The sequence below is a fragment of the Phaethon lepturus genome, unplaced genomic scaffold (assembly GCF_000687285.1).
Source record: "Phaethon lepturus isolate BGI_N335 unplaced genomic scaffold, ASM68728v1 scaffold5994, whole genome shotgun sequence".
Taxonomy (NCBI): domain Eukaryota; kingdom Metazoa; phylum Chordata; class Aves; order Phaethontiformes; family Phaethontidae; genus Phaethon; species Phaethon lepturus.
Window position 1 is genome coordinate 8869 of NW_010533873.1, and position 17092 is coordinate 25960.

The following is a 17092-nucleotide window of genomic DNA, read 5'->3' on the forward strand; positions in this document are numbered from 1 at the left end:
CTTCATAACTGGTCATTGAATTCTTTTGGATAGGAGGCAGGTGAGAAATCCACCAGTCACTCAGACCTTGCTGCAGTGGCCACCGTGGGATAAGTAGTGCAGTTACATCTGAAAGCGTGTCTGGTTATCACGTCCTGGGGCCAGGGGCAGAAGTCAGTGCCCAGCATTTGCATGCATGGAGTCTTTCTGACCTCAGGGTAGGATTTGCAAAGCTGCTTGGGGCTGGTAGCTAGTCCCATTCGGAAATCTTTCCTGGGAGCATGCAGCCAAGTGACACACGTACTGTCAAGTTACCGTTGGTCAGCTGAGCCATGTTAACAGTCTATATTTCTGTTCTTACCTTGTGGCAACGCACATATGCGGATTAATTTGCTCAGTTATGCTAAATCGCGCTCACAGAGAGCAGTTACCCCAGCTCAGCTGATGCACAGCAACTTGGCGGGACTATTTGGTACCAAACACTAAGTGCAGAAAGGGAGAGGGAGACAATTCATGACTGTCGCCGCATCCACGTCACTGTGCAATCATGAGGCCATACTTGGAGCACAGCAGGCCCCTTTTCTTTTCCCGTTCAGTGAGGAAATTCCTCAGTTTGGTGGTGGGGAAGGTAACCAGTGCTTGCTGCCTGTTGTCCAAACCTGTCTCCTGGAGCCATGGGCTCTGGAGGCACTCCGAGGCTGATGGCCTTCCCCTAGAGCAGACAAAGGTGAGAAGGTCAGTCAGGGATCGTGCTGGGTGAGGAGGCTCCTTGCAAATGGAGGGAAAGAAGGGACAGTAGCCAGGATCTGCACCAACTGTGCTGTTGGGAGAGCAGACACCATCTTACCAAGGGTTTGCACACAGCGTGCTCTGGAGAAAGGACACCGCTCCGCCGGAGAGACCTGCGTAGCACTGCGTGAGCTTCACTTTACCCTTCCTGGTCGTTCTCAGAAACTCGCAGGCTATGTCGGAGCTGATGGGGTAGTTGGCACTCAACCTGCCCCAAAAGAAGAGAATTGATCAGCATGAAGGGCATCGCCTAGGATGCTCCTTCTCCCAGGAATTTCCACCCAGCAGTGAGAGGAGGGTCACAGTGATGCACGGAAATATCATATGGGAAAACAAAACCTTAAAGGCCACTGTTCTTCAGTGGGTTTCATGACTTTGGCTGCTTTTCCACTTGGCGTAATGTGGATTTTCTTGGTAAAGTTGGGGCTCTTCAGACAAGGCTGAGTGAGAAATACCAGCAGCTGCTGCGTTGTAAAACAGCCTCCTTACTCTATGCGGAGGCATCGCTGGGGCTGGGCATCCTTGCATGGTGCCGCCAGCTCCATACCCTCCATCACACAGCCTTCTGTGGCATTGCCAAGGAGAAGGGGCACAACTGAGGTTAACCCTCTGAGTCAATGCGTCTCCCCTGGTTGATGACTCTGAAATTGCACTTTTAAAGTTGCTCTTAGGGCAGGGAAGGACAGATTGACTTACATGATGAAGGCTGTGATTCCGACGGACCAGATATCGGTCTGCGGGACGGCTCCTTGCTCTGTCAGCAGTTCTGGAGCTAGAAAAGCAAACTGGTGTGAGCCAAGCTCCCCTCCAATGCACTGAGACCAGCACAAAAGTAGTGGGTACCTTTATGCTTTGCTACCTTCCCAAGAGTGAAGAAGAAAAAGTACAGGGAGCTGGTTGAGGTAAGACACCCTCGTGGGTGATGACTTCAATGAAACCTTGAGAACATCAGGCCAAATGTCAGTAATACTCTACCCCTGAGCTCTGGACACATGGAAGCCAGCCAGAGAGGTGTTGGCTGTGACCTCTGGCTCTCTCCTCTGTGGTCTGCAAGTGGGACGGCTGTCACCACTAGCTGCTCCCGCAAACTCACACTGTTAGTGGAGGGCAGCACCTGGGAGACTTTGCTTGCTGGGGCCAGTTGCTGCCTTCACCAATGCCTGTGTCTGTCTTTCTGTTTACCAGAGATTTCATATAAGGCCAGGGTTGCTGTGACTGAACTCCGTACTCACCCATGGTTTCAACATAGTCCATGCACTTGTCCATGGTAATAACTTTGTCTTGTGTGTAGAACTGTGCATTACCAAAATCCAGGAGTTTCAGCAGGTTGGGCTCAGTGATGATCATGTTTTCAGACCTGAGATCCAAGTGCAGGATGTTGTGTGCATGGAGGTACTCGATGGCACTGAGGATCTGCCACAGGTAATCTCGGACCTCCACTTCTGAGTACGATGTCCTGGTAGAAGAAAGGGAATAGAAACCAGGGGTGTCCTATCCGCATGCCCAAGAGTGCCGTTCTACACCCACTATCATCCTCCCCTGGATGTCTAATCCCATGAGACCCTTGGGAGTCAAGAAGAAACAACTCCATTCATTTAGCACATCTATTGTATATGGAGAAGCTGGTCCATACTGTGAGTCAGGTTTACAGATGCAAAAAATTCAGGAGGTTGTAAAGCTGCATGTCAGAGCAAGCAGTGGTTGTGCAGAAATCAAACCGCAGATTTGATGTCTACCATTCCCTCTCCTTTAATCAGAGGATTTCAACAGATCCATTTTCTGCCATTGTGAGAAACAATGTGGAGGAGAAATGAGGCTTCTGGAGCCACAGTAATCTCCGTGTTATGGGAGAGGGGTTTTCATACCAACTACTGTAAACTGCTTCCAGCATCTCAGCTGGGTGGCCCTGAATCGTCCCCTACCCCAACCTTGTAAGGAACTTGTGATTTTTTTATGTCACAAGAAGTTGCAGAACAAATGCATCACAAACCCCGTGTGCAGTGACAGCACACTGGAGAAAACCCTTCCCTCCACTTGTTATTACCGTAATGCCAAAGAGTGGAGTAGCTCTGGTCCCACACACATCTCCTGGATCAACACTAAGTGCCGTGGGCTGACGTAGGCTCCCTTCAGCTGAGCTATGTTTGTGTGATGAAGCTTCCTCAGCACTTGGTACTCCAGGAGCACTGTTTGCTTGTCCTCTTGCCAGTAAGGGATAATTTTAGCAGCTAAAGTCTTGCCGCTTACTTTTTCCCTGCACTGTCGGACGATGCTGAAACGGCCCCTGATGCGAAGGAACAAAAAGGCGATTTAAGCTTCTCTGCTGCTCCTGGAAGAGCCAGGAGCTTCTGTTCTTTAAAACCACCAGGATCCCACGCTGTGTTTTTCATCCATGCCCTATGTGGAGTTATTGCATCTGTTGTCACAGTTTGCACATCTTCCTGTGTCTCTAAATTGTACACTTTAAATGGCAGGAGTGAGAGCTTAACTCCTTTGGAGAGAGACAAAGTCGCTCATCCAGCCTCAAACAAGAGGACTACTCCCTGTTGGCAACAGAAGTTGGTGCCTATCTCCTAGGCAGAGAAAATTGAATCCCAGCCCCATGTCTGAAACCGGTAGCTGCAAAGGTTGATGCAGCAAGGAGAGGAGCCTTTGTTAGCCCTGGGCTCACTTTACGATATACTAAGGGGCTGTCCTGCTGCCCAGCACGTCGTGCTCAGAACAGACTCTTTTGCTCTCCCCAAAAATCCACACCTGAACCAAGATGAAGATCGGTCAGCCAATGATCTCAGGTTTATATGTATTGCTGTGGGGGTGTTTTCAACAAAACACCGTGACACTAGGTGAGCAGCGCATTTCTGAAAGTGACTTCTCTAACTCCAGCCACATTCCCTCTGGCTGGTTGAATGCTCGGTTGGATTCGCTACCTTTTGATCTCTGTTTGGAAGGCGTAGGTCTGGTAGGTTGGGAAAGGCTCCGATGGTGTGATTATTTCACTCTCTTCTTCAGCAGCAGCTGATGGGAAGTTCTGCGTTGCATCACGAAGCCCTGCAGAGAAGAAGCGACAGGGATTATGTGGGAAAACACCTCTGTCTGGAAACTGGAGCCTCTCTGAGCCACGCTCCGCCAGCTATGAACAACGACAAGGGTGACAGCAGAGCTTTCTCCAGGCGAGTCTGCAGGTTGTCTCCCAGCTGTGGCACCCAATGTTATTTGAATGGAACTGATTCTGGACTGTCCACACTGTAATTCCCTGGTGTGACCACTCCAGACTATATGAGATGGATTGTATGTTGTGTGCTGCGATATCAAACATCTTAGCCACTGGTTCTCATCCTCTCACATAACAAGTCATCAGGGCACGGTAAGACACTGACGAAGAATTAGAAACTTATTTTACTTGGATATTTCAGGGCAGCAGCTGAAACTTGTTCCTCTGGTTCTGGTTCAGTGTGCATGTGGTTTTGTCTGAGTGCTCCCATTACAACATCCCTTGACACATTAAAGCATCTGCTTGGAAATGCTGGGGACATTGAGATATGTTAATGAATCCTGGGCCAAGAAAAAGCAGAAGATTTAGGGTGAGTTAAAAATATCTCTGTGAACTGATTTTTACAGACTAATCCTCTCCATTGGGAGGAAATTCCAGTTAGACCATCCTTCTACTTCTTGGCAGAAAGGATACTTCCTTTGCTATAAGGATATATTTGCTGTGAGGTTATGGATTTCTTAATTTTAAAAACGTGTGAATTGTACAAAGTATTCAAGCAGGTGAAAAAAATAGTAAATCAAGCTGTCTTTACTTCAGAGACAAAATACAGCTGAAAAATGCACCACAGTAGGGCTTTCACCAGTGGCAGATCTATACCAAGAGATCAATGCCTCCAGTAACACAGCCATTGTCCCAGACCTGTTCCCTCATGATCTCACATCATAAAATGAGTATGTATGTCTTCAGTGGGTAATCTACAGTTTCCAGCTTTTTATTATATATACTTTTGTGTATATATTTACATATTATTTATAGATTGTTATTACTTTATTATTTATCTTTTATATATTTACACAATTCCCCTAACTGTGTCCAGAATTAGAAAATAATTTACTTTTAAATAAGGAAGCCAAAGAGGGGGAAGCCCTAAACCACCCTGAGCCAACTGGAATTGGTCTCGATTCACTTGCTCTTGACTTCTGGACCCGCGTCCAAAAAGGTGCAATTGTTTTGATGCAGGAAAAACACAATGGTCTCTCGGCATTTGATCTTACCTATTTGATCCTTCCCAGTGATTTTGACTTTGGCAGATGGGTCGCTGTAAGGGCCCATTCCTGAAGGCTATCCTGAAGCAGTAGATAAACCCCTTGGCGAGATTTTTGGCATAGTAGCCGCAGTCAGCGATGTCAGAAGCAAGAGTTGTCCACTCCCCATCTTAGCCGAGGAAAGACAGAAAAGAGATTAGGACTCATTTCAGATGGTCACATCGTGGTGGGGGGTTGAGTTTTGGAGTTTTATTAGGGGTTTTTTTCATCAACTTTAGTTACGTGCTGGGAATATGGAGAAACAGTGGAATCTCGTAGAGTGAAGGAAAAACTGACTTGTTATGGCCAGCTTTTGTGCATGGTGCCGCTCGCTGTACATGTGCCAAACTCACCTTTTCTGAAATCTGGTTTGTATGTCATCAGTCCAATGTGTGGCAATATTGTTTCAGAGGAATGGTGAAACTTTCTTGTATAGTTTCTGTTTATCTAATTTGTACCACAAAACTCTAATGCAAGTATACATCAAGAACTCCAGATAAAACCCTGGCAAAATCACTGGGTTTTTTCCCTGTGGCCCTATCTTGAATCCAATCCATCCACTAACACCCTCCTAGGAAACCCAGTGTTTGAAACTGGCACGTTTACTCAGTTTTTATGAAACTCAGATGATTTCTTGGGGAACTGAAATTGTAGATATGTTCTGGACTCATTATTCATGGGGCTAAGGTGTGAAGTAGAAAATGACCAGCAAACATTTAATGGTCATTCATTTCACATGATGCTGTGTCTCATACTTTGCCATTGCAGCTGTGCTCAAGGCTGAACTCAGCTCCCTGAGACTGCCTGAGATTAAACCCATCCTTTCATTCAAATAGACACTGGTAGAGAGCCTCAAACCCTCAAACCATAGGACAAGCAACCAAAACAAAGGTATCAATGATTTTGCAGGGTACTGGTTGATTTAGGGTGTGTGTATGTGTAAGAAGGAGCAGATACAGCTTAGAAACAGAGAAAAGTGTCTGCAGAAGCAATGTGCAAAAGCTTACTGTGAAATAATGGATAAAACATTGATTTTTTTCTGATTATCTCAATCCTCCTGTGTTCAGGAAAGCAGGACTTTGCATGTTTCTGCCAAATACACAGAATGCAATGGAAGATTGTAGATGCTGTTTCCTGTTTTTCTTCCCGATTGGAACAACTTGCATTTGTATCCTCCCCAAAGTCTCGCCTACAGTTGTGTCAAACGGAATAACAATAAAGCAAGCTGTGCTGGAGGAAAAGTGACTGACACCAGCTCCAGAGTGAAAAGACAGAAAGCTGCTGCCTGCGCTCATGATAATCCAGAAAGAAGTGCGTGGAGAATTAAAAGAAGGAACATGGAGCAGTTGGATCCAAAGGGCTGTGTACGTGTGACTGCAGCAGAAATTGCTATCAGGCGTAGCATTCATAATAACAACAGCAAAAACAGTCCCAAGGGAGACAGAACAGTCTTGGGGATTTGATTCAAAGTTTGTGGAATTAAGCAAGAAAACATCCACTGACTTCATCAGGCTCTGGACCAAGCCTTGGAAGAGAACATCAAAGGAATGATGCAGTTTTGCCAAACTTTTGTCATCTTGTCCTGGCTGTTTGCCCTAAGTTTCCTGCATAATCAGAAAGAAAGGATGGCTGTTTAGCATAGGATGAATTGTCTTTTTGATAGACCATCTTTCTCCACAGACTGTACAAAAAGCCTGGGTACAGGATGATATTGTCTGCCGATCTGTTGTTGCTGGGCATTATTCGTGTATAATGTTGTCAGAACTATAATTTGGGAGGATTACTCAGGACTGTGTATCTGGCACCAGGCATGCATATTCTTCTGTAGCTGTTCACTTTTTGGTCATAGTTTCCATGCGACCTAATTTGATTCACACTTTAGCAAAGCCTTTCTATGAGTATGCATATTCCAGGCTGATTTAGCCAGCGCAACGACTAATTTTTGTTGGCTAAATGGTGGTGGTATGAATTTTATTCCTAACTTTACACAACAGAGTTAAAATGAGGCTGTTTCTGAGTAAAAGTAAAAAATCCAGCTGGTGGAGAGATCATACAGATCGAGATGTCCCCCGCAAAGTGTAAGGGCAGCGCTCCACTTTACCTTCGCTCTTGCACTGGACAGTGTAATGGATGGGGATGTTGGTTTCCACAGGTTTCCAGACCACCTGCGCTCCATCCTCGTAGACCTCCACGATGTCAGGGGGTGGAGGGCTGGGAGGAACCTCTGTCGAGAGGAGGCACAAAACCCAGTGACTGTTAGCCGAAGCACTGCTGTGATACATACCTGTACACCTGGATTTTCTCAGTTATTGTTATTCTATTTGTATATATATGTATATTCTCCTAGTGGAGCAGCGATTTAACTGTGCCTATTTTAAACCCAATATTAAGATTTTGAAGTCTGTTTCTAGAACCACATGGCTACTGGAGTGGTTCTGAATCCAGGAAAGAGACTAAGCAGTGAAGGAGATGGCGAAATATGCCACGATACCAGACAGCAAGGGCTGTGGCTGTGGACTAGAGCAGGCAAGGGAGAGATTGTCCTCTGAACCTATCTGCAGAAATCTCACCTCACAGGTGAGATTTTTGGGCAGAAGTACTTGTAATACCTACTTCTGTATTACTGTGTATTGTAGTTATAATACTACAGTACACAATTGTAGTAATAATAATAATACTACTGTATTATTCTGTATTGTAGTACCTACTCTTCTCTTACCTGCTTTTCTTATGATGCAAGAGGTGGATGCTGAGCCCAGGGAGTTTGTGGCCACACAGGTGTAAATACCAAAATCGTCGGCACTAACAGAGAGAATAGTTAACAGCTGGAAGTTTTTGAGTGTGGCTGAGATGAGGATCCGGCTGCTGCTGCGGACAGGCATCCCATCTGAAAAGCAGAAGATAGGAGAGATAAGTACCCTGCAAATGTATACCAAGGTGACTAAAACCCTCCCTGCACCCCTGTCCCAGAGGCCAGGGACTCCCTAGGGGGATGCCAGTGTCACCTCTGAACCAGTCGACGTGCAGGGAGGAGTGAGCCGCCGTCCGGCACGACAGCGTCACGCACTGTCCCACGGCGGCAGCCTGGTCGATGAGCTCCTCAACGAACGAAGGTGCTGCAAAGAAGAGGACAAGCGGCGGTTCAGAGTGGCCGGGGGACTATGTGGATAACAAGTGCATGCAGGACACCAGGAAGCCTTTTTAATTGGTTCAAGAACATTTCTGGTTCATGCTCTGGCATTTCTTTGACCGCTGGGTGGAGAATGCCCTGGACATTGGGCACACACATGCAGGAGCCCCATTCAGCCCCATGGATGCAGTGTGACTGCTCATACATGATGGTCCAGATGGATCTTGGAAGGCCCATGAGGAACATCTGCATTGCCCAGCCCTGCTGGTATAGCTGAGGTAGCAGAAGGGCTCAGAGGAGAGATAAAGCATGTCACAGCAAGAGTTTTCTTCTGGCCTAGCTTAAATGTGAGGGCAAAACTAAATGGTGGTATTTCAAGGATGAGGGGATCAGGTCAAGACAACACAAGAAAAGAGAAGAAGAGATAAAACATGGATATGGAAGGAGAAAAAAAAAGCAACCACAGAGCATCAAATCTGCTGCCGTCTCCATGGGAAAGGGAGAGCCCAGGTTTTCTTCTGTGTTTCTCCAGGGTTTTTGCTCCGCAGTGCCCAGGAGCTGCCAGCCTCATGTACCTGCCCTTCACAGTGCTTGGCTGGGCTTTGCTGAATACTGGGGCGTGAACCTGACCTCAGAAAATGCTCCTGCAAGAGTCAAGGGGAAACTTGCCTGGGCAAAAGAAAGTTCAACTTTGCTGACACACCGTTTGGGGCTGCCCCACCATTTCTCATTTCATAGCTCTATAGCAGCGTCTCTGGCCCTTACACAAGCATGCAGGACTGGAGCCTAGGAATTCACAATTCCCTGCTTCTGCCATCCCACCCTTGGATACTCCATTTATTCTCTTTCTAGCTTACACATAGATTTTCATCCATGGCAGTGGCTTCCTAGAATGGCTCCAATTTGCAAGACAAGACAGTTTTAGCAAGGACATAAGTTATGACGTAAATAGAGGAGGCTGGCTCATATTGCATGAGGTGGTCCAGGTCATGTCAAGACAATCACTGCAGATCCATCCTTAGAAACTGGCCCCACACAGCACAGTCATATTCATTAGTGATACTTCATGATAAAACTAACTGATGACATATGAAATAGCAATACCTTTCTCCTTTGGCATGAGGCTTGATAACTTGAATGAAGAGAGTGCCGATTTCCTCTTCAGAGATCCTTCAGCCCCTGTTAACAGCTCTTTTTCTACTGCCTCACCTCCCAGCTCACCAAACTCTGTTTTGAGAAAGGATGAGAAGTCATTCATGGCCATGCTTCTCCCTGTGGCATCCATTTACAGCAGGCAGTTCTGCCGTTTGCACACAAATAGCTCAGCAGTCACAGGTCCCCTTATTAACGAGCCCTCGGTCAACAGGGATGGCTGTGATCGATAGCTATTACAAACAGAATGCTGTCCTGGAAGAACAAGCCATATCTTGGGATGAAGAAGGAGAAGAAAGGACAGATTCTGTTGTCCAGTGTCATCAACTTAGGTAGCCAGGGTGACTTCACCAACTTCTCCAGTCACTTTAGCTTTAAAGATGATAACTGCGGAAGAAACTGCAGCAAGCAAAGCTTCGTCAAGCTCCGATCTGCTTTTGTGCAAACTCAGACAGGGGAATTTAAGCCACTTCCATCAGCAGATTAACCCAGCTGACTCTGCACTGAAGTGAGCCGGTAAGAGAGCTAGTGGTGGGGCTGAAGACTGCTAATTTCATAACCTGCCAGTGCCAGTTTTGCAATGACGGTCTAACCACAGCCTCAGATATGATGGGGAAAAAGGAAAAGGCAGATTTAGCAGAGCCCAGTTATAGCAGCAAATCTATGAAGGCACAGAGTAAAATACTTACCTTCCTCTGGCTCAGGAGATGTCTTTCCTTTTAGGATTCTTGAAATATGGGCAACAGAAGCTTTTACTTTCTTCTTCAGACTCTGCTCCACCGATTGCTCCACTGAATGAGACCTTGCATACGGCTTAAGGAGTCCTGGCTTGTGGAAGGAACTTTTCTGCTTACCACTTGAGTCCTTTTGGGGGCCATACATTTCTTTATGACTCTCTGACCCTTTCCCCATGGCTAATAATTTAGTTGCCTTTGAATCCTCAGATATTTCCAAATGGTTCTTCCTCTTCTTGTCCTCTGCCTCTTCTCTGATGCACAGTCTTTTATCCTTATGCCAATGTCCTGCAGGAGGTGACCTTGCCCTTTCACCAAAAGGTATAAACCGTCTACCAGTTGGTTTAGGTGGAGGCTTCCTATAGTTCATAAATTCAAATGGAAAATAGACAATGTCATACAAGTCAGAGAAATTCAAATAGGCAGGCTCTACCTCTGATATGTCAAGTTTTGGAGTTCCACTGCCAAGACTGGGTGTTTCGTCCGACAGATCTTTGATTTTCACTAAAGAAACTTCTGGATGTTTACCAGTGTCCTTGCTCACTGACACTTGACTGAGTCTTTTTCCAGTGTCCAAGCTATCTGTTGAGGAAACACTCACTTGGCTAGAAGAAGGGGTCTCAAACGCTAAGTCCTCCAGATGTTCACATTCATGAGGAAATGTCTGTGCTCCCTGCCCTTCCAGTACCACTGACTCCTCACTCACAAGACAGGTTTCTGCAAGGTCATCCAGCTCAGAGACTTCTCTTTTACCCCCTTTTACAGAAGGGAAGGAGGCATCTGTGGGTGCTTGGCTACCTGGGCCTTTGTAGAACACCTCTGTGGGAGGAGAGATGTGCTTTCTGCATTCCTCCTCATCAGAAACAGACTCTGCCCAAATATTCATCTCTTCAGAGAGGGAAACCATCTCATCCACTAAGCCCTCCAGCACAGCAGACTCCTCATCACTGTAAAAAGAAGACCTGTGTTGTGAGAGCTCCTGACTTTGATCCCTGTGGAGCGATGATGGGACAGTTTTTCCAGCATCACAGCTTCCACTTTTTAAGGCAACGCCTCTACCCTCACCATAATCCTCTGGATGTTGCTCATATTCTAGCTCACAGACTGAAGCTGGCGCAACTTCTGGTTGTGAAGCAAAGACACCTGGAGGCCCACCCTCCAGATCAGCAGAAACTCTGCCACTGGGGTAGGCAGCCCTGTGCTGCTCAAACACCTGATGTCCAGCCTTGGGGAAAGGAGCAGGCATAGTCTGTCCAGATGCTCGGCTTCCACTTGCTGTCACAACAGATCTCGCCTCACTGTGAAGTGATGCCTTTGGATGTTCTTGCTTTTCACTCTCACAGACCGAAGGGAGGCCAGTATTTTGGGAGGACACGGTTCTAACCGGGTGTCTGCTCTCCAGAACAGTAGGCACTGTGCCACTCCCTTCACAAACCTTCTGGGCATCAGCTCCCTCGATTTCAGCCTCATGGGCCAAACTGGGAACAACCTCTGTGACAGATGAGCTTTCACTCCTCAGAGCACCGAGCCTCTCCTTGCTATGAACTGGCCGTTCCCTTTCAGCCTGCCGTGCTCCATCAGAGACCGAAGTCAGCACTGATTTTGGTGGTGGGACTTTTGGAACAAGATGCTCTCCCTTCAGGATGGCTGGTGCTGCATCTACGTGAACAGGAGCCCTCTTGTGCGTTTGGCATTCTCCATCATGAGCTGGCAAGGTAGCGATTCCTGTAATACCTGGTCCTTCATCCTCCAGGACAGCAGATCTCACCTCTTTGTAGGTCTTCAGCTTCTGATGAGCACCTTCATCAGCTGTGTGCAGAGCAGGCAGGGTACCCGGCAGTTTGCCCACCAAGACAGTAGTTGCTGGAACACTTTGACCAGGGAGTTCCTGACTTTTGTCTTTACATACTGGAAGTGAATCGGTTTCTGCTTGTGGGCCTGTTAAATTAGCAGAGCTTTCATGCTCCATGAGATCAGATTTGGCAACACTGTGAGCTGAAGTCTTCTCATGTGAATGTTTCTGCCTTTTGTCGTTCCAAGGTGGACCTGGGGCTGTCCTTTTGATAAGCAAGCTTCCACCTTTTAGATCTGGATGGATGTCGGTACTGTGAGCAGACTCCTGGGGCAGATACATGCCTCCCTTACTTGTAGGAGCTGACTTGGAGGTGGTCTCTGACTGTGCGAGAGTTGAAGTGGACTGTTTGCCCTCCTGAAAAGCAGTGTCAGAGGCACTCCCAGGGGAAGATTTGCCTTCCATGCTGTCATGTTTTTGAGCTGATGATGCAGTTACATCTGAGCACTGAGTAGTTAGAATGGGGCTTTTGCCTTCCAAATCTTCAAATTCCTCCTCAATGTAAGTAGCTTTTGACTTCTTCAGTAAATGTTTCCTATTCTCACTCCTATGAGGTGACACTGGAAGTCTCTCTAGCTGTTGCACAAAAACAGCTGGGCATCCGTTACCCTCACATTGTGTAGAAGTAGGAGGCTGCTCTTCTGAACGGACCTTGCTGGCTCTCCTGAAGTCCTCTTGCTTTGAAGTGTCTACAGAACATCCCTTGCCAGGCCCTGCAGGAATCTCACAGTGGTCACTGCCTTCAGGGCAACTTTCCTGCGACAATATATCACAGTCTTCTTCCAAAATGTCTTGTTCCCTCACTGATCTTGAGGCTCTCAGCCTGTAGTCATCCAGGGAACGGCTTCGGCTAGCACCAGCAATGGCAGGATGTGGTGGTTTCCTTGCAGTGTCAAACGAAGCTGATTTGGTCAAGGAACCAAGCAGACTTTCCCTGTGATCATCTCCATCATCAGACTTTCCTTCTTCTTCTTCCAGTTCGAACTGCTCAAGAAGGGGTTCACGGAGACCACTAAGGGGCACCTTCGAGTAGCCAGCTTTACGGAAAGTCCTTCTGGCTCTGTCCAGGTGCCTTCTGAAGTCCCTACCTGGTGAGGAAGGCCCCCTTGCAGGTAGCTCAGCTGCTTGGCTGTAGAAAGTGCTTTTAATAACACTCTGTCTTGGAACACAGACAGGTGCCTTTTCTGTCCCATCCCCAGCCTTTTCAGTTCTGTCCTTATCAGATAAAAATATGTCTGTTTTTTCCTTCTGACATAGATGCGACATGCTTTCTGTGGAAGTCTTCACTGATGAAGGCTCAGCAGCACCTCTTTTTTGGGACTGCTCTGCTCTTTCATCTTGAAGTCTGGGATGGGGCCCCTCCTCTTTTTCCTCTAAGGCAAAGGCACTTGCCATGAGCTCTTTGCTTTCTGTAGGTGATTTGTCCCCCACCTCAGCTTTCACTGAAGCATACTTCCTCCTCATAGGTTTTACTGGAGGGACTGAGATTTTGGAGTGCTTCTCTTCGCTTGCATGTTTTGGAGGCTCCTGATGGCTTGGTGCATCAAATATGGACAAGTGCAGTTCAGGTGTAGAGCCAAAATGACCCTTCTTGGGGAAATGTGAGTTCTCATTGTCTGAAGAGGAGCCGCTGGTACTGGACGAAGTGCTTTCTTCAATAAGATGTCGGGAGATGGCCAGGGAGGTGTTGTCATGAGTCCTTTCTAGGATTTCTGGGATAGACCGCATAACCAGTATGGATTTATAGCACATCAAAGACCGCTGAAAAGCAAAACAAAACGCAGCACAATCAGATGGAAACGTGGGAGTATGGCAAAGCAAGCATACCAAAGTGAACTTCTGCACTCTTAAATAGCACGTATACTAGTTTAATAACACTCTGCCACCCTTTTGTACATATCGTCAATCCAGGCCTCATTTGCTCTCCAAGTCTTCCTCTTCTCACATTCACAGAGGTGAAACTATATTGACTTTGGGGGACATACTTGCTGTTGTGAATGGGGAAGTAGGACCCTGCTTGACATTTTTCAAAGAAAATCTGGCCACTCAAAGGAGATGGAAAAGGAGTTTTTAGTGGAATACATCAGATGAGAGCCTAGCTGCAGTAAATGGCCTTAAATCCATTGACTGCAATATAACCTACAGTGACTTAGACCAACAGAACTCCATACTGTAGGAGGTAGGATTCATCTACTCTAACTTTTGCCATGTGAGACAGCTCAGGTGAAGTTGAGCAGCTGGCCTCCGCTTACAGCCAACAGAGAGAAACGGGCATCTTCAGAAGGCAATCTGATTATTTCAGAGAACTTCAGGGAAAGACAAAGGCAGCTGAGGGTGCCTAACTTAGACAGAACCGTGCATCTTACAGGCACCTGCGTTAGACGAGATGATTTCCAAGCAGTAAAAGCCTAGATAATTTATTTCTGCCACATCCATCGACCACTGTCTCCTGGGCTTATTCCCCATTCACAGCCAAGCTGAGACTTCTGCTGTGCTTGCTGTCCTAGCCTGATAGACTTTAAAAAAATGCAAATGTAATTAAAAACATATACAGCTAAAAAGAACCATTGTAGATTAAGGCCAACTCACCTGCCACTTGCTCCGAGCCACAATGAATTTGAGCTGCTTGGTATTAATGAAATGAGTCGCTTCAAGGGGGAGATTATGCTGCCAGGTGGAATGAGAGGAAAGTCATTGGTTAACAATATCCTGACTTCATTTCCTGAGAAGTTTTTTTTTTAGGATTCCCTCCTTCCAGAATTGTTTAATTTAGGAAAATTACAACAGACCAAATGCTATAATCCCTCAAGGCTAAATTGTAGACAATCTCAGCTTTTCAATGAAAAAAACAAGCCCCGTTCAACGCATGCCATTAAATTCCTTTGTTTGTTTGTTTGTTTGTTAATTTTTAGGTCTTCTCCTTAGCAATTTAAGGCATTGGAATATAAACCATATCTTTGGTCTGCATATCTGCTCATGTCAGTAGTAATCTTTATCTTTTGAAAGGAAAGGTATCTTGGCATGTAAACACCACTGTGTCTCCTCTTTCTGGAGAGCATGCCTGAGCTTCTCTGTAGGACAGATAGTAGGAGTCCAAGAGAAAAAATAAACCAACAAATAATATGAAGCAGCTTTAAGAGCCGCCCCTCCAAAGGTCTCTTCCAACCTCAATATTTTTAACGACTCTAATAAAAACCCAGGACAAACTTACCATGAACCACTTGTGGGAAAGGCAGTCTAAAGCACTAGGCCTGGCTCTGAGAAGAGAAAGGATCACCATTTTAGTAACAAGTCACTGCTAACAGCAACCACAAGATCTTCCTGAAGGCGCCTGCTTCATGTGGACACACACATACACTTTTGTGTATGTCCTTAGGCTGCTGTTTTAGAGCTGAGAAGCCAAACAGACAGACAGAGGCTTTCAACCCAAGGTTTCCTTCCCCTGAGGTGAAATGATCCTCTTTTTTGAGTCTGAGACTCCCTGCAGATCCTCAGGAAGACCCCATGGCACTCTGCAGAGAGCCTCTTCAAGGGCATCAAGAGCAGCCCTAAGAGTGACTTTGACTCGTTATGTGGCCAAAGCAAAAATAGCTTTGGCAGCAGGCAGAAAGAATAGAAACAAAATTAAAAACCAAGCGCCTGCAAACATGCCTTCAAGCTGCCTTTTGTACTTGAAATTGTTTAATGAATGTGGTTAATATTATTTAATTCTCGCATAACTCCCTCTATACTAGTCCTTGCTCTTCCCACTTCTCTATGTCATTTCAGAAGCTCATCTGCCCTGGAGGAGTCGGGGAGTAAGGACTCCATACTGTACCATACTTTCACCATACCAGAAACAGGCCAATTTGGCAAATTACCAAGCTGTGCTTTTGGGTAATGGGGAATTATAAAAAAGAATTAGGGCATAACGCACCACAGCTCACTCAGCTTTCCACTTTTCAAAACAGCGACAGCTCTGATGAGCTGAGAGCTGCCTGCTGAGACACCAACATCTTTGCATGCTGGTAGGAAGCACAAAAGTGCACTCACGTGGGGTGCTGCTGTAGGATCCCTTTGATGAAGTCCTTTGCATCTTCACTCAAGTGAACAAAATCAGGAATGGTCCATGAAATTTCCCCGTTCTGGATATTTAGAAGGGTTCCTCTGTCATTCTCCCCGGCAAATGGAGACTTGCACGTTAGGCTTATTTATTGAACACCATAAAATAAAAGGAGACAGACTTCAGGCTTTTATTTGCTGTTCAAATGACAGAAGCACAAATGCTTACATGGGGCTTTAAAATGCTTGAGGGACTCCATGCGTGGGACTTGCAAAGCTTGTGAGCAGCGCGTCCACTAACAGAGCATCTTTCACCCCAGCATTACATGGCACTTCACTTAATTGAATTATTTATCCCTGTTTCACAGATAAGAAATTAAGTGTTTGATTTTGCACAGCTACAGTAGGGTATTGGCTAAAACAGGCAAGGGGAAGACTAAACCTCATCCATGGCTCTCATCACTAACTGCAAGGGGAGCAACCATCAGGTCTTCAAGCAGAGACAGTGACCAAAGCCCTGGACAACCAGAAAATAGTGAATAAAGGAGAAAACCACAAAAAAATTTGCCCTTGATATAGAAGGACTCAATGCTTCACTCATATTCCTTACTTGAAGATACTGGAGTGCTCTGACTGACAAAGGGATATTAAATGAGTCTTTCCAAGAAGATTTATTTACCTTAAATACGTGATGACTCCAACAGCCCTGAAGGAGAGAGGGAACACAACTGTCAGGTGTTTGTCACTATTTCTCCATCCTTCTCAAGCACATAGCCCCTCTTACTGCCACTAGACACCCTGGCACAGTAAGATCACCTTCTCCTCACCTTTCCAAGGAAAATAAATCCCAAAAGCTATTGTTTTCACCCTTCAATTTTTTTCCCTTCAAGATTTAAAAAAATTGTTCTCAAGTAATCCTCCATTTTTAAAGCACAAAGAGAGGAGAAGACTCAAAATACTCTCGTAGAGTTTGTTTGCCTTTTCTAGAAAGCTGCTTAAAATCATCCTCCCTAGTTGCTGCCTCTAATAAAAATCATCTTGTCTAAGATGCTCCTTTGCATTAATTAGCTGTCAGAGTTCAATTATGGTTGAACAAAAGAGACAGAAGGAGCTTCAAAG

At 46.0% G+C, this 17092-nt stretch overlaps 1 protein-coding gene across 1 annotated transcript in view; it reads right to left on the reverse strand.

Annotated features, from left to right (window-relative positions):
- Positions 1-513: 513 nt before the first annotated feature.
- LOC104619452 (obscurin-like) overlaps positions 514-17092 on the reverse strand; it is a gene marked incomplete at its 5' end in the record, with an annotated part of 122615 nt that continues 106036 nt past the window's right edge. Inside the window, 17 exon segments of the mRNA XM_010285333.1 lie at positions 514-691; positions 827-976; positions 1465-1540; positions 2001-2224; positions 2813-3052; positions 3696-3783; positions 5035-5099; positions 5101-5194; positions 7166-7288; positions 7784-7951; positions 8070-8180; positions 9299-9421; positions 10036-13693; positions 14522-14599; positions 15144-15189; positions 15965-16117; positions 16653-16679. Of these exon segments, the coding sequence (XP_010283635.1) occupies positions 514-691; positions 827-976; positions 1465-1540; positions 2001-2224; positions 2813-3052; positions 3696-3783; positions 5035-5099; positions 5101-5194; positions 7166-7288; positions 7784-7951; positions 8070-8180; positions 9299-9421; positions 10036-13693; positions 14522-14599; positions 15144-15189; positions 15965-16117; positions 16653-16679 (5602 nt within the window).